Here is a 24,768-nt window from a genome sequence, read left to right on the forward strand (position 1 = left end):
CATGGTCAGTTTTTGTGTAGATGCCATGTACCACTGAGAAAAAGGTATATTCCTTTCTATCCCCATTCAGTTTTCTCCAAAGGTCTATGATATCTAACTTTTCTAAAATTCTGTTTACTTCCTTAACTTCTTTCTTGTTTATTTTGTGGTTAGATTTATTAGTTCTGAGAGGGGGAGGTTGAGGTCTTCCACTAGTACAGTTTTGCTGTCTGTTTCTTCCTGTCCCTCACTTAACTTTTCTAAGAATTTGGATGCTGTACCACTTGGTGCATAGATGTTTAGTATTGCTATTACTTCATTGCCCTATGATACCTTTTAGCAAAATGTAGTTTCTTCTTTATGTCTTTTAATTAGATATTTTTGTTTTTGTGTTGTCTGAGATCAGTATTGCTACCCTGCTTTTTTTACTTAAATTGACGCATAATTATATATTCTGCTTCAGTCTTTTACCTTTACTCTGTGTGTATCTCTCTGCTTTAAATGTGTTTCTTGTAAACAGCATATTGTAGGATTCTGGTTTTTAATCCATTCTGTTATTCTTTCCCATTTACATTCACAGTTATAATTACTGTGTATTTCTCTCCATCCTATTTTTCTCTGTTTATACTTTTCTTATTCCCTTCACCCTGTCCCTCCTCACCAGAGTCTTACTTCTGACCACTACCTCCCTCAATCTGCCCTTCCTAATATCGGGCCCTCCCCCCCACACTCCACTTTCCCTTCTTATTCTCCTTTCCTCTTCTACTTCCTTTTAAGGTAAAATAAATTTCTATACCCAACCAAGTGTGTATGTTTTTTCCTCTTTGAGCCAAATCCAAGGAGAGTAACGTTTAAATAATGCTCACCCTCTACCTTCTTTCCCTCTGTTGTAGTAAGTCTTTTGTGCCTCTTCATGTGGTATACTTTACCCTATTCTGTCTTTTCCTTTTCTGTTCTCCCATTACAATCCTTTTTATCACCCCTTAATTTTTTTTTTATATAATCACATCAAAGTCAACTTAGACCCATACCCTCTGTCCATGTATACTCCTTCCAACTGCTCTAATAGAGATATAGTTCTCAGGAGTTTTATCTTCCTGTGTAGGAAAAACATTTGAAATCTTATTGAATTACATGGTTTTTTTCCTTCCTGTTTACCTTTTTATACTTCTCTTGAGTCTTCTAGCGGAAGATCAGATGTCTGTTCAGCTCTGATCTTTTCATCAGGAAAGTTTGAAAGTCCTGTGTTTCATTGAATGTCCATCTTTTTCCCTGAAAGCTTATGTTTGGTTTTGCTGGGTGCTTGATTCTTGGTTGTAATCTAAGCTTCTTGCCTTCTAGAATATCATATTCTGAGCCTTTCGTTCCTTTAATGTAGAAGCTACTAAGTCCTGTGTAATCTTGACTGGCTTCCTGATAATTGAATTGTTTTTTTCTGTCTGCTTGCAGTATTTTCTCCTGATAATTTTGAAATCTGGCTACAATATTCCTTGGTATTTTTATTTTGGAATCTCTTTTAGGAGGTGATCAATGGATTCTTTCAGTGACTATTTTACCCTCTGGTTCTAGGATATCAGCGCAGTTTTCCTTGATAATTTCTTGAAACATGCTATGCAGTCTCTTTTTTTGATCATGGCTTTTAGGTAGTCCAATAATTCTTAAATTATCTCTCCTGGATCTATTTACCAAGTCAGTCCTTTTTCCAATGAGGTAATTTACGTTTTCTTCTATTTTTTCATTCTTTTGATTTTGTTTGATTTTTGTAGCCTGGTGGGGAGTGGAGAAAGAAAGGAGGAAAAAAGAACAAAGTAAAAAGTGTTCAGCAGAGCACAAAAGAAAACCTACAAGGAAGCAAAGAGAAGATGGACAGCTGTCAACACAAAGCATAGTATTTGTAGGCTTTCTTGAAATGGAAATTTATTGCTATATTTATACTATTTATTTTGAATCCTCTCATGTTCTACTGTGCATGTGACATGTTTTTTTCTCTTCTTATTTTATATTTCTTTATATTTCTCTTCACATTATATTTTTAAGTTTTAGTATTTAAGTCTAAAATTTAAAAAAAGATAAAAATAAAAATAAATATCAAAATGACTGACACTGAGCTTTTCTGAGTAGGGAGGTGAAATTCATATAGAGATTCCAGGGTGCAGGGAAACGCTCTGGCAGCAGAGTGGGGTTTTCAAAAACAGGGAACTTAGCAGTATATCTAACTTTGTGCCCCAGATTATGAACAGTTTATATTCATTTGTAAGGGAGTTGTTTGGGAATTAATATGCATTTTCCCATAGACAGTGTTATAAATGGTGCTAAAATTCATAAGATCATAAATTTAGAACTGGAAGGGATCATCGAAGAGGTCATCTAATACAACCTCCTTATTTATCAGATGAGGAATTAAGTCCTAGAAATGTTAAATGACTTGTCCAAGGTAACAAAGGTAGTAAGTGGCAGTGGTGGAATTTGAACCCAGGTCTTCTAATTCCACATATAGCAATTTTACAAAAGCATCACACTATTGCTCTGTCTCTGTCTGTCTCTTTCTTTCTCTCTCTCTCTCTCTCTCACACACACACACACACACACACACACAAATTTAGCCTATAAAATAACATTTTTTATGGTATTTCAGTAATTCAAAAACTGTATTATTTCTTTAGTGTGGGCCTTCCCTCCATCATAACAGACTACAAGCTCTACATGCTTTAGTACATGGTCTTTAAAATTTTCTAGAGCCAAAAAATTTCGTCACTTGGTAGCTAAATACTTGGAAATAAGAGTCTTTCTAAATTTAGAAGACTTTCATATTCTTTTAGATATATATGTATTGTTCCTTCTTGAACCCATTCCTGATGAAAGTAGGTTTCTAGAACTAACAGCCCTCCTGAGCCCCCATCTAATTCCTCTGTATCAGTTCTTCCTCTTGTACCTCATTTGTATAAGATAATTACTCTTTTTAGCTGTTTCTGAACGGTTTTACTTTTTGATATCATATCATGCTCAGGTCTACCCCAATATTTCTTATGAACTACCCAATTACTAATAACGATCTTAGACATATGTTTTACATTTTACGTACATAAAAGGTAAAACAGTCTGTCCTTATTGAGTCCGTTGTAATTGGTCTTTGGTATGTACCTTATGTTTCTTTTGGTTCTTGTATATCAAATCTTCTATTAAGTTCAGGTTTTTTGTGTTTTTTTTTTTTTTTTTTTAACAAGGTACTTAAAGTCTGATGATTCATTAAATATCCATGGTTTTTTGTTTTTTTTTTTTCATTCAGAATTATGCTTAGCTTTGCTGAGTATATTTTTGTCCAGAAGCCCAGTTCTTTTGCTCTTTGGTATATAGTGTTTGCATCTTGATATTTATTAGAAAATATTAGTATTGCACAATAACAGCCAAGTTGTGCGATGACTAATATTGATGAACTTAACCCTTTCCAGCAAAAGATCTAAGACATCTCCAAAGGCCTTGTGATAGAAAATGCTATCCACATCCAAAGAAAGAACTATGGAAGTTGAATTGCTATTTTTTTTTCCCTTATGTTGAGTTTTGTTTCCTCTTTCTGGTGGTTCCTCCTGTTGGTTCTAATCTTTACTTACAACATCACTAATGTGAAAATATGTTTAATAGGAATGTATATGTATAACCTATATTAGATTGTGCACTGTGGTGGGGAGGAAAGGGGAGAAAAATTTTAAACTCAAAAGCATATGGAAGCAATTGTTGATAAATCAAAATAAATTAATAGTAAAAAAAAAAAAAGAAAGAAAATATCAGTATTGAATTCTGCTGTCTTCCTCTTCCTTAGACTCAACACTACAATTCTCATTTGGAGGACCAGCGCTCCTTTTTGTTGATAATTTAACCCATCTATGTATCCCCAGACTTAACACATTGTACTCTGAACATCTTGCCATGTTACCAAGTTGCCTCCCCACTCCTTGCCCCCATTCCCTAACTTGCTATCTTTTTCTCTGGGAACAATAATCAGATTAATTCTACCGTTATGAAAAATACATCAATTAATTAATGCTTTATGACTCCATTCACCAATCATTTGGATTTCTTAGACCAAAACACCTTTCCTGGCTACTGCTCTCCCTGTATGTTTTGTCCTTCGCTAATAGAATGTAAGCTCCTTGAGAGAAAGGACTCTTGATTTTTGTACTTTTATCTTCAGTGCTTAGCCCAGCACATAGTATTTGATAAATGCTTTTTTCATTTGTTTCAAAGATATTAAGGGTTAAATATGTTTTTTAGTTTGGCAAAGATATGCCTGTTGGTTCCTGTAAATTTTAGTATATTTTCAAAACTAGTTTGTAACATAGATGAAGAGATAATAATTCACTCTTGGGATTTTATAGGCTGTGATGTAGCCTTAATTATTTCATTGTATAGAATATTCTCCGAAAATTTAGGATTTCATTGATGGTGGTGTTTCCTTTAGTGATACCGATTGAAGCCCAGTAATGCCTATACATCCTTTTCAGCTCTTTTCCATGTTCTCTCGTATATTTATTAATGACTGCCTTCCTCAAAACCTCTTATCATTGTGAGGCTTCCAGTTATTGTAGGCCCAGTCTGACTCAAGCCTCTCTGACATTTCAAGTTTGAGATTAGAATGAAAAGAGACACTTGTAGATTATCTAATAACTAATAATAGGAGGTTTATTTCGCTATAGCCAGGAAAGGATATTTCACAAATATATAGTGTTGATTAAATTAATTAGACTAGAACTTTATGTGTGTCTAATAAAACTGAAGAGATTCAATGTGAGGTTTGAAATGAGAGTTTGTGATCCAGATCAGTCATAATCTGGCTTTAAGGCCATCGCCGAAGGCATGGGCAGCATTGGAGGAAGACAAGAAAAACTAAAACAGAAAGAAAGCAAAAATAAAACAGAAGAAGCAATGAAATGGCCCCCTGAATGAGGGAACCAAATATAGGGAATAGTAAGTTGCCTCTTCCTTCTCCCTTTTTTCCCTACTTTACTCCTTTTTCCTCCCCCCCCCCCCTTTTTTTTCTCTTAAGATCATAGAAATACAACAAAACTCCCAGGCCCTCTGTCTTATTTACTGTCCCTGTGACTCTTGAAAACATTAGGGTTCTGAGGAAATCCCTTATAATTACTCAAGTGTATTTGCTTTTCTGTGTTTTTCTTGCCTCTTATGTTTGTATTCCAGAATATCCTCTGTTCTGGCCTCTTCATCATGAATGCTTGGAAGTTAAATAGACATGGAAAAGCCAACTCTTCTCCACCCCTGTTCCCCCTATAGGATTATGCTTAGTTTTAGTTGTTGCCCTTTATCTTTTGCTTTTATGAATAAGAGATTCCAAACTCTCCTCTCCTTTCTAGTGTTAACAAATATCCAGGTATAGTGTGATCTTTACTGTGGTATTTGCACTTTCTTTTAGGCCGCTTGAGATTTTTTTTTTTCATTTAAGCTCTGAATTTTGGCTCTGATGTTACTGGGAATTTTCATTTGGGGTTTCTTTTTAGTGATGATTGGTAGATTCTATTTTCACTTTGTCTTCTGGTTCTAATAGGTCTGAATAGCTTTTATTCATGATTTGTTTGAATTGTAGAGTACGTAGGCTTTGTTTATGGTTGGGTTTTTCTGATAGTTTAATGATTCTTAGATTATCTAGCCTTTAACTGTTTCCCATGTCAGTTGTTTTTGATAGGAGATAACTTAAATTTTCTGGTATTTTTCAGTTTTTCAGTACTAGCATATTTCTTGTTGCTTCATGGAGTCAAGTAAAGAGTGGAAAAGGAAATGAAAACTTTAATGAATTGGAAGAAAAATAAACACTTTAGTCCAGGAGGTACAAAACTTTACTTAAGTATCAGACTACTATTAACTACTTACTATGTGTCAGTCACTGTGCTAAACTAAGCACTGAGGACACAAATAGAAAAAGGCACTGATCTCTCCCTTTTTCAAGAATTCTTTTTCTGTTTGTTTTTTTGTGAGGCAAAGGGGTTAACTGACTTGTCCAGGGTCGCATAGCTAATAAGTGTCAAGTGTCTGAGGTTGGATTTGAACTCAGGTCCTTCTGACTTTAGGGCTGGTGTCTATCCACTGGGCCACCTTGCTGGCCCTTTTTTCCTTCCCCTCCCCCCAAGAATTCTTATCGAGTTTGTGTCAAATCTGCATTTTTCTGTTGAGGTTTTGCTTATATAGATGTTTTCATGTAGTTGTCTTTTTCAGAGTTTGTGTCTTGAGCTTCTTCATCACCACAGTAGCTTTTTATAGTCAGGTTCTTTTTTTGTTGTGGTTGTTTGCTTATTTTTTTCAGCCTATTTCTTGACTTTGAATTTTAAGACAGAATTGGGCTCTGTTCCCTTTGGAGGAAGAGTCACTGCTCTAAAGCTTTAGACTTTATTTAGTTCTGAGGGTTTGTGAGTTTTCTGTGCTTCCAAGGTGATATGATCTCGGGAGAGGTGTCACTGCTCTCCTGGTCTGCACTCTGGTCCTTACTCAGGGAGGTACCCTGCTGCCTTATAACCACAAACCCTAGTGTGATCTGGAACGAGGCCTCCTCCTCTCTCTCTGTCCTGTAATTGCAACCAGGGCTCCTGCTCCCTGGCAACTGCAGACACTCCTTGATGCTCTGGAACTGTAAACCAGAGCTGGGTAATGGGCAGTGGAATTGCCTAACATCACCTGATCCTGTACCCAGTGCCAGCACAGAAGTCCTCTCTAATCTCCTTTTGACTAATTGTCCAGTCCCCTTACTGTCTCTGGGCAGTGAGAGTTCCTGAAAGTGCTACTACTATTGTTGCCATCATGTCTCCAATGCCCACAGCTGGTGTTGCTGTCAGGCTGCACTCCTGGCCAGCCTCCAACCCAGTGTCATATACTACTTCTTCCAACTTCTGAGTTGTCTTGGGCTGGAAAAATGTCTCATCCCAACCCTATGTTTGCTGTGTCACTCAGAATTCAATTGGAGGTGTTATTTTAAAGTTGTTTGGAGAGGAATATTGGGAAGAGTTCAGCTAGAATGTTCCCTCTACTCTGCCACCTTGTCTGAGCCCCCTCCTTAAATGGAGTATGAGAGAGAAGTTCTCTACTGTTCACCCTCTACTTACTCTAGGGGGGAAGGGACCTATTGCTCTTTGATGGATAATAGAATAGAGTTAACTTCTTAACCTCTTTTAGGAGAACCTGTGAGCCTTCCTTTCATTAAATTTAAACTTACACATTAATTGAGAAATACATTTTTAAAAATTATTTTCAGGTCCAGACAACTTTTTTGTATACATCTAGTTTACATTTTATTGTTAGGTTTTGGTAGTCAGAAGCCTTCCAGAAAAATTGGGCTGGCACGCTGTATTTATTTTTGTTGACATTTTCAAATTAAAAAACTTTTAACTTATTAATCCCTTAGGAAAGAAATGTAGAGGCAGTGCGAAGTGCAAAGGACGAACGTGTTCGAGAAATTAGAAATGCAGTGGAGATGATGATTGCACGTTTAGATACACAGCTGAAGAATAAACTTATAACATTAATGGGTAAGTGCTTTTTGCCAGCTGTCTCTTATAACACCTTGACTTTCCTCTTGAGATTTACTGGAAAATTATTTTACATCTCTACAAAGTGATGATGTGGCACATTATTTGAGTATACACTTTTAAAATAAGAAATGATGGTGTCATTGAAAGAGCTCCTATCTTTAGATGTAGGTTGTGGTCCATCTCTAACATTTACAGCTCTGACCTTTTGCAAGTCAGCTAACTTCTCTGAGCCTTAGTTTCCTTAATGGGAAATATTAATAATATTGGCCTCACTTGGTTTTTGTGATCATCAAATAAGATACTGTTTGTGAAAGCATTTGGAAATCATCAGGCTCTATGTGGGATAAGGGTTTGAACACTGGCTGTGGAGTCAAGATGACCTGAGGTCAAAGTCTCTTTCTCATGCTTCCTGCCTGTGTGACTTTGAGCAAGTTGCTTAATCTTCCTGGGCTTTCGCTACGTTATCTGTAAAATGAGGGAGTTACATTAGATGGCCTCTGAGGTCCCTTCTGATTCTAGATCTATGATAGGCCTTTACTATCTACTATTACATATCCTACCTAGACACACAGTTTGTTTTATGTATAGAGAAGTAAGAGTTCATAATGTCTTTTATCAACTTGGTGGTATGCTTTTAGCTAGAGCAAAGAAATTCTCATATGTAACAAAAATCCTACTTAGAGGTTTTTTTTTGTTTTTTTTTTTTTTTGGTTAGGCAATGGGGTTAAGTGACTTGCCCAGGGTCACACAGCTGGTAAGTGTTATATGTCTGAGGCTAGATTTGAACTCAGGTCCTCCTGAATCCAGGGCCAGTGCTCTATCTACTGTGCCACCTAGCTGCCCCACTACTGTTAGAGTTTTAATTCATTTCTTTTCAATTTGTCTTGTGTAAAAATGAAGAGTTGGTTTGTTTTCATACTTAGCTTTGATGTAATTCCTGAAACTTCTCCTTTAGGATAAAGAACTTTGGTTCTTTAAGTGTTTAATTTCATTTTTCACTCTCATTTTTTTTTCTGTTGTTTTACTTTCTTTTCCTATGTAATTTCTACATTCTTCTTAAATTGTGAAACCTAGAGTTAAATATAGGATTAAACAAAGGTTTTTAGGAAGAATCTGGCAACTGTTAAATGAAGTAACAAATCTTTGTTTATGAGCTATACATTATAACAGCTGTATATTGCAGTCCATAGTCCAATATTAAATAAAGTTCAGCAAGTCGAGTAATTTTTTTACCTGCTTGTCTTGGCTTTCCAAGATTCTGGCCATTCCTTTTGCCTTGTCATCAAAATTTTACTTTTTTCATATTATTTGTAAAAGGTGTTTTAAATTTAAACTGACACCTCTGTTTAAAATGTTTTCACTCGCCAATTACTATCTCCTTACTTTTGTGCAAATTAATTAAAATGGTAGAAAATTATAAGCTATTATTTGGTTCCATTTTTTTGTTTATATGACTAAATGGGTTTAAAGTACAATGTAGGGCAAGGGTAGCTTTCTTTGGACAGTCTGACAGCCTTTATTTCTAGATTTTTAGTTAATTTAGGGCGTTTATTTATGACTCTGTCATAAAATTGTTTTTGTCCCTGCCACTTACTGTCAAGTTAAGATGATTTCTGATCTACTCTCTGCATCCACATTTCTTTCCTAGCACTGTTTGCATTAACAGATGAGCTTTCATTTAATGTCATCAACTCCAATAACCAACATGTTATTGGAAAATAAGCTTTACTGATGCCCATTGTTTTTATTTCCCAGTCATTTGTGGATATTATCCATCTCCTTCTTACCCCAGTTTCAGGAACTGAACCTTCTGTTGTGATAAAGAAGAGCAATTAAACAGAAACAGTTGATACAGTGACTGTGCCTGACAGTGTGTGTAAAAATCTGCCGTTTACATCTCCCTCCCCTTGGTAGACAGAGATGTTTCATTTTTGTTCTCCAGGACCAAGACTGGCTATTATAGTTATTTAAAGCTCAACTTCTTTTTAGTGTTCTTTTCACTTACATTATTGAGTCATTGTATACTCTAGCTCTGCTTATTTTATTCTGTATTACTTCTTCTGAAAACACGCGGGCCTAGAAAGACTTCTCAGCACCCACTGGCCTAGAGAGACCTGTCTCTGCCTCTTTCCTACCAGAGACGTTTCTCTAGGCTAGAATGTTCTTAAAATTCTTTTGTGTCATAGACCCCTTTTTTGTGTTATGAACTCCTTTGGCAGTATAGTGAAACTTATGGACCCCTTCTCAGAATAATGTTTTTATATGAATAAAACAAAATACATAGGATTACAAAGGAAACTAATTATATCAAAATATTTTTAAAAACAAGTTCATTGACCCCAGGTTAAGAACCCCTGACCTAGAGTCAGCCTGACAACAGTTCAGACCATCTATTCCTCTCTTGCCTATGTTGTTATAATAGCATCTTAATTGATCTCCCTGCCTAAGGTCTCTATTCCAATCCATCTTCCACACTGCCACCAAAATGATTTTTCTGAAGTACAGGTCTGACCATGTCACTCTCCTTCTCAGACTCTTGTGGCTCCTTGTTACCTCTATTATGAAATACAAATGTCTGTGTTTATCATTTAAAGCATTTCACATCCTGCTCCCTTCCTGTTTTACCAGTCTTCTTACACAGTATTCTCTTCGACTTACTTTGCAGTCTGGTAATACTGACTTGTTCCTCTTACAAAACACATGATCTTCTGCCTCACACCTGGAATGCTTTCCCTTTCTCTTTTCCTCATCTTAAAATCTCTGGCTTCCTTCAAGATTTTGTTAAGTGCCACCTGGCAGGTGGCTGTTCCTGGTGTCCCCTGAACCCCTTACCTCCCCTGATGCTATTCTTTTCCCCTCTGAAGTTAACTTGTATGTACTTCCTGGCTTTTTCATGTCTATAAATGAATATGTTGTCTCCCATTAGAATGTAAGCCTCTTGAAGGTAGAGAATGTTTTTTGCTTTTTCTTTGCAAAACCTGACACTTGGCAAATAATAAATTGTTTTAGCTACATCATCCTGGAGAAGTAATTTAACCTCTCTTGGTCTTATTTTCTTTTTTTAAAATAAAAATAACCATAGCACCTATTTCTCAGAGTTGTGAGGATCAAAGAAGATAAAATATGTTAAGTGCTTTGCAAGCCTTAGAGTGATGTAAATGTTAGCTTTGATAAAAGAGACAGTTTAAAAGGAAAGTGGAAAGATGTGTGTGAACTGATGCAGAGTGAACTGAGCAGAGAACCAGAAAAAGAACTTTGAAAGACTTGAAAATACTGATCAGTGCAATGACAAACCAGAATTTCATTTTGTCACTTGTATTTTTAAAGGAATTGTTCAGTTTTTCTTCTGCCTCTCTAATTTGACTTTTAAAATCCTTCTTGAGCTCTTCCAAGAAGACTTTTTGGGCTTGAAACCAGTTCATATTCCCCTTTAAGGTTTCAAATGTAGGTATATTGACAATACTGTGCTCTTCTAAATTTGTGTTTGGATCTTCCCTGTCTCCATAGTAAGAATCTATGGGCTTTGTTTTTTTATGTTGCTTTTTGCTCGTGGTGTTTGCCTTTTTTCTGGCTTTTAAAGTTGATCTCTGTTTCTGGGGCACAGGGGCCACTTCCCACCCTTCTTGTGCTGAGGGCTAGGGGCCTGGTTATTGGCTTTGTGTGCTGGAGCCTCAGATTCTGGCAGCTGGAGGCCGTAGAGCCTGTAGCTTACCTGGTGCTGAGCCAGAGCTGGTGTATGCTGAGGTCAGGTGGGGTTTTTTTACGTTTCCCCGGGGTCACACTGAACCTCACAGGGTGGGGTGTGGGGGTGGAGGTGGTCTGGCCGTTGGAGGTCACCTCCTTACCTGAGGCTGCACTGGAGCGTGGATAGGTTCAGCTGTTGGTGGACACCCATCCACTGCACAATTGGTGGTCTCTGAGCTGATGTCTGCTGGTTCCCCTGGCTGTGCCAAGGCATACTGGGGTGAGGGGTGAGAGGGAGTGCTGGTGTTGGTGCTTGCCCACTCCACTGCCCGGGGTCTCAGGATCTCCCACTGGTTTGCTGAGGTGGTGCTTGCTTCTGGCTTGCTGGGACGCCTCCTGTCCTGTACTGGTCCTCTTCAGCCACAGCAAGAGGGACCGTTCCTGTTAATCCCCCAAGCCTCATGAGCTAAAAACGGCTGTACGTCATCTTTCTGCTGTTCCAGAATTTTTCCTGGGGCAGTATTTTCTGAATTTTTTAAGGTGAATAAGGGAGAGTGAGAGTGACTTACTGCTTACTCCGCCATCTTGGCTCCTGGAAATCTGACAAAGATTTCAGAGGACTGAAGATTAAGCATGTTAACCTTTTGACGTGGATGTGAAGTATTCAAGATGCAGAATGAGGTATATGTTTTTAGACAAGACCAGTGTGTGTATTTGCTTAACTATGAATATTTGTTAAAAAGGTTTGATTTTATTTTTCAGTGAGGAAGACAAGGATGGGGGGATTGAAAATAAATGCATGTTAATTGAAAAAAAAATTAACTTAATTTAAAAAACAACAGTAGGGTTAGAAAAAAGCCTATTGTAGATGTTATTTACATGGAGTCTTGCAAGAAGCTAGGGATTTTAAGAAGCTAAGAGAGGTAAAGGAGTACGTACGTGAGGGGCCAGCCTGTGCAAAGGTATGGAGGTCATGTTTGAGGAATGCCAAGGAAATCAGTTTAGCTATAACATAGAGTGCATAAAGGGTAGTATTATGGAATAAACCTGAAAAATAGGCTGTAGCCAGATTGTGAAGGACTTCACATTCTAAGTGAAGTAATTGGTATTTTATCCTGGAACCGTTAGGGAACCATTGAAGTTTCTTGAGCAGAGATGTAATATGGTCAGACTTGCATTTTACAAAGTTCATTTTGGTGGACTAATGAAGGGTAGGTTAGAGAGGAAAGACTGGATACAGGAGATTTTACTAAGAGGCTGCTGTAATTGTTTTGGCGAGAGGAGTTGAGGCCCTGAAAATGTTGTGAAGGTATAATTGAAAAGATTTGGCTCATGATTACATAGGAATAGAGTGAAAGAGAGGAGAGTCAAGGATAACTCATATATCTTAGTATCAATCACTAAACGTTTTATTAAGTGTCTACTGTATGCCAGGCCCTGTGCTAGAGCTTGGTATATAAGGATAAAAGCAAAACAGTCCTTGTTCTTTAGGTGGGGCTAGAAAAGGGTGGGACATAGCATCTCCATTTATAAATATGTTTACAATACATGCAAAATAAATACAATGTAGTTTAAGGAGAGAAGACCCTTAATAGTTGGCAGGGGATCAGGAAAGGCTTCATGTTCTTCAGCCTAATCTTGAAGAGAATCTATTAGTCCATGCTAAGGAATGAAAACATTCCAGGGATGAAGGATGACCACTGCAGATGCATGGATAAAATGAAAGACAGCAGAGCATACAGGATAGAAAACTAGCCACAAATCTAGGAAAACCTGGTTTTGAGCCTGCCTCTGACCCATACTAGCTAAATGACGCTGGGTAAGTAACTTGGTCTCATCTTTCTGGGCAATTCTGTAAGATTTTAACTTGTAGAGGTGCTGATGCGTATTGGAAAAAGAGAGTTCTTCCATCAAGCAACTCACAGGTCCAAGTTCCTATACTATCATTTTAATATCAGTCATTATCATCATTACTGTAATAATTGCTTTTTTGTATTATATAGATAAGATAGAGAGTGTTACGTGTGAGATTATCAAGAAAGCCAATTTGGCTAGATCATGGAGTGTGAGAAGGGAACTGTAATCTATAATGAGATTATAAAGGTAGGTTAGGGTTAGGTTGTAAAGGACTTTATAAACAAATAGAGGGATTTATAATTGATCCTAGAGGAAATAGAGAGTCATTAGAGTATACTAAGTAGGGAGGTGATATAGTCAGATCTATGCTTAAGGAAAATCACTTTGGCAACTGTGTAGAGGAGTCTTTAGAAAAGGGAGGGAGCTGAGGTGGGGAGACCAGTTAGAAAGCTATTGAAACAGTATGTGTGAGAGGCAATGAGGGCTTGAACTAGAATGGTGACCACATGAATGGAGAAAAGTGAAGGTGGAATCAATAAGTTTTGTGACTAATTAGGTAAATGATATGAGGGAGAATAAACAGTTGGATTGTGAACCAAGGTTGTGAACCTGTGAACCTGGGTGACAGGAAGGATAGTGGTGCCCTTGAGAGGCGGGGAATGTTTCATGGTATGTTTGTATTTTTTACATATATTGGGTATCAGATTTTTAGCAGAAATGTTCGATGCAAAGATTTTTTCCCCAAGTTGACAACTTCCCTTGTCCTAGTTAAATTAATTTTGTTAGTGCAAAAGCTTTTAATTTCCAGTGGTGTTTCCTTTTGATTTGATTGATTATTACTTCATCTGGCACTCTTTTTGTGAAGTTTGTTAGTGAGGCTAAACCCAGCTAAACCTTTTCAATCTTTACCACAAAACCCCTCTCTGTATTCTTCATTGTCATCATTTGTGGTGTAATATTTCATCTGTTGGAAGAAAAACTCTGCACTCTGCAATTTAACTCAAAATTTGTCAAAAGATAATGTATTAATATACAAGCATTTCTGCTTGGAAAGATTTTCAGAAGACCTTCTTTTCTCCTAAACAATTTAAAAATTACATTTTATAGTAATTGTGAAACAAAGACAAAATTCCATAGTAGAGTAAAACAAAGATAGCATTTCAGTTTAGGATTTTTTTGCTTTGCCAAACAAGTAACCTTAAATCCTTCCCACCTTTGGAAAAATATCTTCCTGAAATCATTCTCTCTAGGAGTTCCCTTTTCAATCTGATCAAAGGTGAATATAGTTTCTGAGCAGGATTAAACAAAGAGATAATTCGATTCTTAGTTTGGTCACCAAAAATAAGATACTTCAAAAAATAAGACTTCGGTTATGTTCTTAATTTTAAGGAATTAAGATTACTCTCTCTGAAACTGATAGTGTTCTATTCAAAGAAGACTTACTGGGTCTTTGATTCAGACTGGAATATGATCATAATGTTATTTCTTTTAATATCTGTATGCTCTTAATATTAGTGCTATATGATTCCACATACTACATTTATGTACCATAGTTTGTTTAGGCCTTTCCTAATCTGTGGGCATCTACTTATTTTCCAGTTCTGTATTATGAAAAATGCTGCTGTAAATATGAGACTTTTCTATTTTTGACCTCCATGGTCAAAGCAGAAGAATCTGGGCTAAAAGGTATAGACATTTCAGTGCCTTTCTTAGCATAATTGTAAATTGCTTTTTAAAATAGTTGGACTAGTAGGGTATTAGTGTGTCTTCTTTTCCACAATTTCTCTAACTTTGACTATTTCCATCTTTTGTGGTCTTTGCCAGTTTAACCTGAGTTAATATGATTCGCATTTTTTCTATTATTAGTGATTTGGGGCATGGTTTCTTGTGGTTATTAATAGCATTTTTAAAAGAACAGCTCATATCATTCGACCTTCATTGGGGAATGAGTCATGATATGTTTGTGTTTTTTATGTATCTCGGATATCAAATACTTCTCAGATATGTTTGATGCAAAGATTTTTTTCCTAAGTCAACAGCTTTGCTTATTCTAGTTACATTAATATTTTTTTGAGCAGAAGCTTTTTAATTTCCTGTAGTTGAAATGATCTATTTTGTTTTTGTATTTATTTATTTATTTTTTGCTTTTTGGTGAGGCAATCAGGGTTAAGCGACTTGCCCAGAGTCACACAGCTAGTAAGTATCAAGTTTCTAAGACCAGATTTGAACTTAGGTCCTCCTGACTCCAAGGCCAGAGCTCTATCCACTGTGCCACCTACCTGCCCCTCGTAATTATTTCTAATCTCATTTTATTAAATTGAAATTACATTTTATTTTTATGTTAAAATTATTTGAAGTTGGCGCCACCAGGGCCTGAGTTGACAAAAATCTAATGGTAAAAAGTCATAAGAAGAGGTTTAGTTTGTATTGTTAATAGATTGTAGATATCAAGAACCTAATGGATGAAACTAAATTCTAAATCTATTTTATTACGGCAGATCAGAGGGAATGGACAAGGTGAAAAGTTCAAGTCTAGTCAAGGTCAAAGAAGACAGAAGTAGAATTCATGTATGTAGATGGGTTTTAAAATGAACATGAGACAATAGCAATCAGGGAACTGAGTTTAAAATACATAGGATTACAGATTTAGAGTTGGAAGGGATCTTAGAGAGTATTGAATCCACTTTCCTTATTTTGCAGATGAGGCAGAGGGAGGTTAAGTAATATACCCAGAATCACATAGCTATTAAGTGTCTGAGGGGAGATTTGAATCCTAGTTCTCCTGACTCTTAATGGCAGTGCCCTATCCACTATACCATGCTAGGTATCTAATTGTCCAGTATGGCAGGTGGGTCCACACGACATTATCAGGTCATGGGATAGGCAATGTCAGCCCTCTGCTCAGGTTTTATTTTTTATTGGTGCATTTAATTTTGACACATCAATCACACTCAAATATTCCTTGCTTCCATTCCCCATAAAGACCTTTTTGTTAAAAAACCATGCTAAGCAAAACTATTTAATGTGGCAGTTGCAACTGATAGCATATCTAACTTCCTGCCCCTGTAGTTTACCATTTGCATCTAGATCTAACATTGGTCATTATATTTTAAATGAATTCTGTTTTTGTGTATATTTATCCTTGGAGTCTCTCTTTTAACTTTATGTTCATATTAGTCTTCTAAGCTTCTCTGAAGATTTAATATTTATCATTTTTACATTTATTTACCATGCTCTGTTCAGCTACTCAGTTGTTTGGCACAGAGTTAGATTACAGCTTTTTGTTACTACAAATACTGCTGTTACGAATATTTTGGTGTATATATGGTGGTTCTGTTTTTAATCAGTCTTCTTGATGGATAAGATATGTACGAGTGTGTGCTGCTTTCCAAAGTGGAGCAGAGTTTTACAGATGTATGTAGTTGGTGATTGCAAAAGTTCTCATGTGATCTCTCCTGTTCTAAAAGTAGCTAAACTCTGATCATATCAAAACTTCATTCTTGGCATTGGCGTTAGTTCAGTTTTTTTTTTTCTACTTTTGTTTAAAAGGAAAAAAAGAGTTCCATGATACCCCTATAAGCCTACACCTTAGGCTTTTACAGATCCAATTTTTAGTCTTCAAATAGGTTGTTCTACTTTTGCTGTCCCTCAGATAAAATAGGTTACAGCATTTTGTCTGTCATGATGGGAACTTACTGAATGAAGACTCCCCCAGCTTGGCAGTTGGAAATCCTAGTTCCACTTGAATGTTGGCTTTAGATTCCTTTTTGCTGTCATTACGTGTTAAAAAGAGTAATAGTAGGTGAGGAAGAGAAATTAACATTCTTAGGTATCCTAACCTTTTCCTTCTTTCTTTTCTGGCAATATTTCCCTTGTCCCCCACTAAGTTCACCATAGACCAGTCTATATAGTTTGTGTATAGTTTTAGCATCAGGCAATTTCAAGATACAAATTTGAAATAAATCACATTGACACAATTTTAAATCATTGAACAGTTCCACATAGGAATCCCCTCTGATCCAAAGTTGAAGATTAGCTTAATGGAAATACTTTTTCAGTTACCAATCTCTGCTCTTATCTCCATCTGCCTCAGCATTACCTCTTTTATCCCTTATTTTATCCATCCTCCTTTCATAACTCCAGGAACCCTGTTATTAATAAACTGCCTTGTATGTTAGCCCTCTTCTCTCCTCCAGTCTTTTTTCAATCACAGAAATCTTGCTGTCCTAGAAAATTCTGCATCCCTGCTCTCTCAAGTGTTTGTCTCATGCTTATGACACATTTGTTATAAGCTTTCTTATCTGCCCTCAGGTCTCCGACACCATCCTCTTTCTCTTGTACCTCAGTAGAGAACCTTAGTGAGAACATTGAGGCCATCCCTTGTGAGCCTCTTTTCTTCCCATTTCTAAATTCACGTCCCCTCAACATTATCCTTAGAGACTAGAGCAGAGAAGAAGAGAATGAGGGAAGAGGTGGTTTTTCTTTTGCCAAGGTGAACACTATTCTGCTTGTCCTCTTGATCCAAATCCTTTCTCTTCCAGCAGCTTGCCCCTTTGAACACCCTCCCCCCCCTTAATAATTTTCATTGCTCTTTATCCACTGGCTCATTTCCTACTGCTTGTAAATAAACTCGGATGTCCTGCTTAAAAAAAAAAAATAAACCCTCACTTGACCCTTCCATCTGCTCAAGCTGTCTATACATACTTCTTTTTTCCAACCATACTCTTGGAAAAAGCTGTCTATTCGTGTTGCCTCCATTTCCTTATTTTCTGTTCACTTTTCTGCCCCTTCCATTCTGGCTTCTTATTTAATCATCCAAATGAAAATAGGGGCAGGAGTTCTTAACCTGGGTTTCATAAACTTAAAAAAAATATATTTTAATGTAATTAGTTTCCTTTGTAATCCTATGTACTTTATGTATTTACAGATATTCTGAGAAGGTATCCATAGGTTTCACCAGACTTCTGAAGGGATCTCTAATACATAAAAAAGGTTGAGAACCCATACTCTTAAGGTTACCAACAGCTCCTTAGCTGCTAAATCCAATGGCCCTTTCTCAGTCTTCATCCTTCTTGATCTTCCAGCAGTGTTTTAGATTATTGACTACCCTGCCCTAGCATAATTCTTTGTGCATGATGTCTCATTCTGAATATAGATTGTACCTTTTCTCCAAATCTGACTTTAGTTGAGTGTATAAGCAATATTATTTTTTGGTACATATTTACAAGTTTCCTTTCCTTTCAGATTGGTATCTCTGAGACTTATCCGTTCTGTGACCGGGGTAAACCACTTAATCCTCTTTGAACCTCAGCTTCCTCATCTATAAAATGAGGATAATGATAATTTTTATCTCAAAGTTTTGAGGATCAAATTAGATAATATATGTAAAGTGCTTTGCAAACTTTAAAGTGCTGTGCTAATGTTTGCTATTGCTATAACTTCATTTTAGGGGTCCCATCCATATTAAGAAGACCATATTTAATGCTAATGACAACAGGTACCCAAAAATATTTATTGGTTTGAAATAAATTTCCAAGAATTAAATTCTATTAAGCCTAAAAGTTGTGTTGATAGCTCCTAAATTTGTTAGGATATTGTGTGATACAGCTTTAATTTAGAATTTGAATTTCCTTGATACAGTTTTTATGTCAAGAATTTCTAAGCCAAATGAAGAATAAGTACAGTTTTTATTGAGAATTATAAGACTTCATTTTCATGTGATAATGAGGATAAGTATTGTTCTTTTCTGTTTTTATTTTTTAAACAGGTCAGAAGACATCTCTGACACAAGAAACAGAACTTTTGGAATCTCTACTCCAGGAGGTAGAACATCAGGTAAGTAATATATGATATATTAAATATTGGAAACTAGATGAATTCTTTATTTTTTGTGCTAAGAATGGAATCAGGCTTCTAAATTAAAGGTGCTAAGTCAGTATATATGACCTTGTTAATGTGCATAATCAGCTCAGTGTGTATGTGGAAAACGCATTTAACTCAACACACTGGTTTGCTGGTAGTGACTGTTTGTTTGCGTTATTCTAATGTTCTTAAGAATTCTAATCAGCCAGGCAGTTTGTTTAAATGACGTTTTGGTATGTTTAATATGTTATTAGTGTGGATGTCTGCCTTAGGTTTACTTTAAAGCATTTTACTTTTGTTACAGTTTCCTTAACTATAAAATAGGAATCATTCCTATTTTTATTGCTTAATTGTAGGTTGATTAAATAATGCTTTGTGTTTACTCTGATTTCTGATTTTTTAAAAATTGTCTTTCCTACAGCTGCGTTCATGTAGTAAGAGTGAATTAATCTCTAAAAGCTCAGAGATCCTCATGATGTTTCAGCAGGTTCATAGAAAGCCCATGGCATCCTTTGTTACAACTCCAGTACCACCAGATTTTACAAGGTATGGCATAAATTCTGAATCTCCTTGACTTTATAAGTTTTATTTCAAATGTTAGTTCTTAATTTAAAAGCTTCAAATTGATTTTCTTAATGAGTCCTAACTTGTTTAATATTTCATTGTGACATGACCAGTGTAATGTTCTTGTATAGTTGCTCAGGTTTTCCTTCTAAAAACAACTTGGAAGGCTGAGACATCCCTTTCTCTGGTGCTCTAATCTTCAGAAGAAGTAATATTATTTGATCATTCTTCATCAGACTCCTTTCATCTGCCTTGTCACAATGTTTGTTATCTGTTTTTTCTTAGCAAAGCAACTCACATGAACTACTGAAGAAAGTACCTTTATTAACACCATTTCTCAAACGAGATGATGCCACATCTTTGGCAAAATCTTGGCTAGCTTTCTGTGTAGGTCACTGAATAACATTTGTATTTAGGCATTTCTGTAATTGAAGTCATAATGCCTCAGATAAAATTTTTTCTCCAGATTAGATATGGAGATAATCAAAGGAACATTATCAAGATTTCTCTAAATTGTGTATAATAAGCCCTTGTTCATTATGGATGCATTTCTGAGAGCCATGATGAGCATTGAAATGTTAGCAGTACAAGAATTCTCAGGATGTATCTCAATCTGAGCTGTCAAAGAAGGAGCTGTTTTCAATATAGTCAGTCAGCAAAATACCCTGGACACCTTAGCAGAGCTGGATACTAGTAGCAGTTCAGCAAATTTGACTTCCTAAAGAATTTCACCAACATCTTAAAGCTATCCTACAATGATATGGTGGTTAGACAAGTCAAATTAGATGATATCTTGTGTGACCCATTCTCTTCAAACAATTAAGAAATCTGTTATCAAATTTTTAGAATATATATATAAATATATTTTCAATCAGCAAAAATCAAACTTTTTTTCTACCACTCCCCTCCCCCATTTGAGAAAGAAAGAGAAGCAAAACATTATTACAAATATGTACAATCAACCAAAACAAATTTGTACATTGGCTGTGTTGGAAAAAATGCATGTTCCATTCTGCCTGCTAAGTAAACCTGTCTGCTAGGAACCATGGGTAGCATGTTTCACTTTGATCAGAGTTCCTAATTTTTTCGAAGTTTTTTTTATCTTTGCCATGTTGTTGTCATTGTATAAATTATTCTCCTGGTTCTGTTCACTTCACCTTGCATCAGATTCGTGCAGGATCTACCAAGTTTCTCTTAAATGATCTCCTTCATTATTTTGTATAGCAAGATAGTATTCTATTACATTTATATACCTTCACATGTTTAACGGTTCCATAATTTTTAGACCCTCCTCTCAAGATTTCTTTTCTTTGCCACCTGAAAATGAGCTATAAATACTTAGAATTGTTTTAATTCTTTCAGCTACCTTCCCTTAATCTAAACTCTCTTAATCTATTCTCCCTTTAATTTTTTCTTCTCCTCTTCCCATTATTTTTCTTTTGAGTTAAGTGTATTTTTGTACACAATTCTGTGTGTGTATATCTTCCTTCCTTTGCCCAGTTCAGATGAGAGTAAAGTTCAAGTGAGATTTTCCCTAATCTCCCTTTCCCTCTCTGAATATTCTAATTTGCCTCTCTATCTATTCTTCTCTTAAGATCATCAAGACATAACAGAACTACTCCCATACTTTGTCTAATTAGATTTCTTCTATGCCCCTGATGATAATAGGGTTTAAAGAGTAATAATAATAATAATAATAATAATAATAATAATAATAATAATAATAGCTAACATTTATGTAGAGGCATTGTGCTAAGTGTTTTATGATTGTGATCTCATTTGATCTTCACAGCAACTCTGGGAGGTAGATGCTATTATTATCCCCATTTTATAGATGAAGAAACTGAGGCAAACAGAGGTTAAGTAACTTGCCCAGGGTCATATAGCTAGTGTTTGAGGCTGGATTTGAACTCAGGTCTTCCCTGATTCTAAGTCTAGCAGTCTATACCCTGTGCCATCTAGCTGCCCACTACACATGTGCGCATGTATCATTTAAACATATTTGAATATAAGTAGTTTATCCCTGTGTAGTCCTTTATCATTGTTTTTTTCACATTTACCTTTTTATGTTTCTTATCATTCCTGTGTTTAACTTTAAAGTTTCTAAACTGCTTAGGTCTTTTCATCAGGAATGCTTAGAAGTCCATCTTTTTCCCTTTTAGGGTTTAGGATTTTACTGTGTTTTTCTGGATAGGTTATTGGCTACACACACACACCCACACACCCACACCCCCTTTGCTTTCTGGAATGTTGTATTCCAAGCTCTCTGCTCCTTTGTCGTTGATGACTACTAAATTGTGTGTGATCCTGACTGGGTCCTCAATAGTTGAATTTCTTCTTTCTAACCGATTGCAGGATTTTAAAATTGTCTCGGAAGCTCTGGATTTTGACTATAATTGTTCCTTTGGGTTTTCTTTTTCTTTTTTTTTTTTTAGGAGGTAACTGATTTGATTCTTTGTTACCACATTACCCTCTGGTTCTTAGAGATCTGGGCAGATTTGTTTTAAGATTTCTTGTTTAAATTTTTTTTCTTCTTGATCTGTTTTCCAAGGCAGTTTTTGCTTTGAGAGAAATATATTTTCTTCTATTTTTTTTCAATCTTTTTACTTTGTTTTACTGTTTATAGTTTCATGGATTCATTGACTTCTTTTAGTCCATTCTAATTTTCACGGAGTTTGTTGCATGGGTAAGTTTTTGTATCCTCTTGTTCCAAGCTGTTAATTCCATTTCTAATTCCTTTTTTCAAAAGCTCTCATTTATTTTCCAATTTTTTTTTGTCATGCAGTCTCATTTCATTTATAAAAACATTTTTAAACTATTTAAAAAAATAAACTGCTTCATAAACTCTCCAAGGAATTCTATTTGAATTTGTGCCTAAGCTGTATTTTTCTTTGAAATTTTGCTTGTAGATATTTTAGAGTCATTCTCTTTTTCTATATGTGTGACTTGATCATTCTTGTTTCCACGATAGCTTTTTATGGTGGCACATTTTTTTTTTTTGGAGGTGGGTGCTCACTTTGTTTTGTATCACTCTACTTTCTTACTGCACACTTGCTGTTAGAGCTGGGTGTACCTCTGGAAAGAATGTCTACTTTCTTGGGGTATTAACTATTGTTATTCCAGGATCTCAGAGACAGCTCAGTCTGGGTACTTTCAAGTCTTAAGGGCTCCTAAAGTGGTCTGATCTAGGGCAAAGTCTGATTGCATTTGCTTTTTTGGCTACCTATAGTACTGTTGACTCATTGAGTTTACATTACATTAAAACCCCCACAATGGCAAGGTTGACCAAGGTGGGAGCTCGGAGATTGGGACAGGGACAAAGGCAGAGAACTCACCAGACGAGGGGAAGTCAGACTCTGGAGAAATAAAGGTGCCTGGTCCATTCCTGCTGGTACCAGAGAGTCCAATGGCCCAGTTCCATGTCCAATTTCAAACAAGTTTAATTTCAAAGGGAGGGAAACAGCTTGCAAGCAAGGAGGGAAATCAGACACATGTGCCAGGGCCCACCCCAGTGGGGGAACCCATTTTAGTGTGGACAGATCTCTCTACTTATACCAGAGGCTAGGCAGTGAGCTGGAGCCCTGACAGTGAGGGGTAACAGCAACAATGTAACAAGTTTTATGTCTGGACTACAGGTCTGAGCTCAGGGAACACCTGATACTGGTCAAAGCAGTACAATAATTATGTGAAATAATTCTGGGATTTTGCTGTGGCTAAGATCATCTAAAGGGTGAGTGCAAAGGATTGTTGTTATGCTAAGCTCAGGGCACAGCTTGCTTGCTGGGTCTTAGCTCTGGAAAACAGTATCTTCTAATATTTTTGACAGACTACACAGTCAGTGGTTTTTATCATTCCATTTCTCCTGTCTGTGATATCTTTTTTTTATTTTAAAATTTTTTTCTATTCATAGCCCCTTTATTTTTAAAAATTGATTAATTTATTTTTAGTTTTCAACATTCACTTCCACAAGATTTTGAGTTCTAATTTTTCTCGTCATCGCTTCCCTCCCCCTACCCCAAGACAGCATACGTTCTGCATACCCCTTCCCCTCATTCTGCCCTCCAAATCACTTCCCACCCCGCTTCTCTTATTTCCTTCTCCTATTTTTCTGTAGGGCAGGATAGATTTCTATACCCCATTGCCTGTATATCTTATTTCCCAGTTGCATATAGAAACAATTTTTAACATTGATTTTTAAAACCTTGAATTCCAAATTCTCTCCCTTCCTCCCTCCCCACCCAACCTCATTGAGAGGGCAAGCAGTTCAATATAGGTTATATATGTGTAGTCATGCAAAACACTTCCGTAATAGTCATGTTGTAGAAGACTAAATAACATATTTCCCTCCATTCTATCCTGTCCCCTGTTTATTCTGTTCTCTCCTTTGACCTTGTCCCTCCTCAAAAGTGTTTGCTTCTGATTACCCCCTCCCTCAATCTGCCCTCCCTTCTATCATCCCCCCCTTTCTCATCCTCTTCCCCCTACTTTTCTGTAGGGTAGATAGACTTCCATACCCAATTAAGTGTGTATGTTATTCCCTCCTTAAGCCAAATCCGATAAGAATAAGATTCACTCTTTCCCTCTAACCTCCCCCCTCTTACCCTCTACTGTAAAAGCTTTTTCTTGCCTCTTTTATGTGAGATAATTTACCCCATTCTACCTCTCCCTTTCTTCTTCTCCCAGTATAATCCTCTCTCATCTCTTAATTTTATTTTTTAGATATCATCCCTTCATACTCAACTCACCCTATGCCTTCTGTGTGTGTGTGTGTATGTGTGTGTGTGTGTATATATGTATGTGTGTGTCTATATATGTATATGTGTGTGTGTGTATATATCTATATCTATCTATCTATAATATAATATAAAATTTTTCTTCCAACTACCCTAATACAGAGAAAGGTCTCATAGTTACAAATATCATCTTTCCATGTAGGAATGTAAACAGTTTGGCTTTAATAAGTCCCTTATGATTTCTCTTTCCTTTTTACCTTTTCATGCTTCTCTTGAGTTTTGTATTTGAAAGTGAAATTTTCTATTCAGCTCTGATCTTTTCATCAAGAATGCTTGAAAGTCCTCCATTTCATTGAATGTTCATTTTTTCCCCTGAAGGATTATACTCAGTTTTGCTGGGTAGGTGATTCTTGGTTGTAATCCTCTCTCCTTTGCCCTCCAGAATATTATATTCCATGCCCTACAGTCCCTTAATGTAGAAGCTGCTAAATCTTGTGTTATCCTGATTGTGTTTCCACAATACTTGAATTGTTTCTTTCTGGCTGCTTCTACATTAAGGG

General features: G+C 36.3%; 1 protein-coding gene across 1 annotated transcript in view; it reads left to right on the plus strand.

The window, feature by feature from the left end:
- The window catches only part of TRIM37 (tripartite motif containing 37), a 111,920-nt gene that overhangs the window by 21,911 nt on the left and 65,241 nt on the right, over positions 1 to 24,768 (plus strand). Inside the window, 3 exon segments of the mRNA XM_027870376.1 lie at positions 7,382 to 7,505; positions 18,817 to 18,884; positions 19,333 to 19,457. Of these exon segments, the coding sequence (XP_027726177.1) occupies positions 7,382 to 7,505; positions 18,817 to 18,884; positions 19,333 to 19,457 (317 nt within the window).

Source organism: Vombatus ursinus, unplaced genomic scaffold, assembly GCF_900497805.2.
Source record: "Vombatus ursinus unplaced genomic scaffold, bare-nosed wombat genome assembly UNPS02014797.1, whole genome shotgun sequence".
Taxonomy (NCBI): Eukaryota; Metazoa; Chordata; class Mammalia; order Diprotodontia; family Vombatidae; genus Vombatus; species Vombatus ursinus.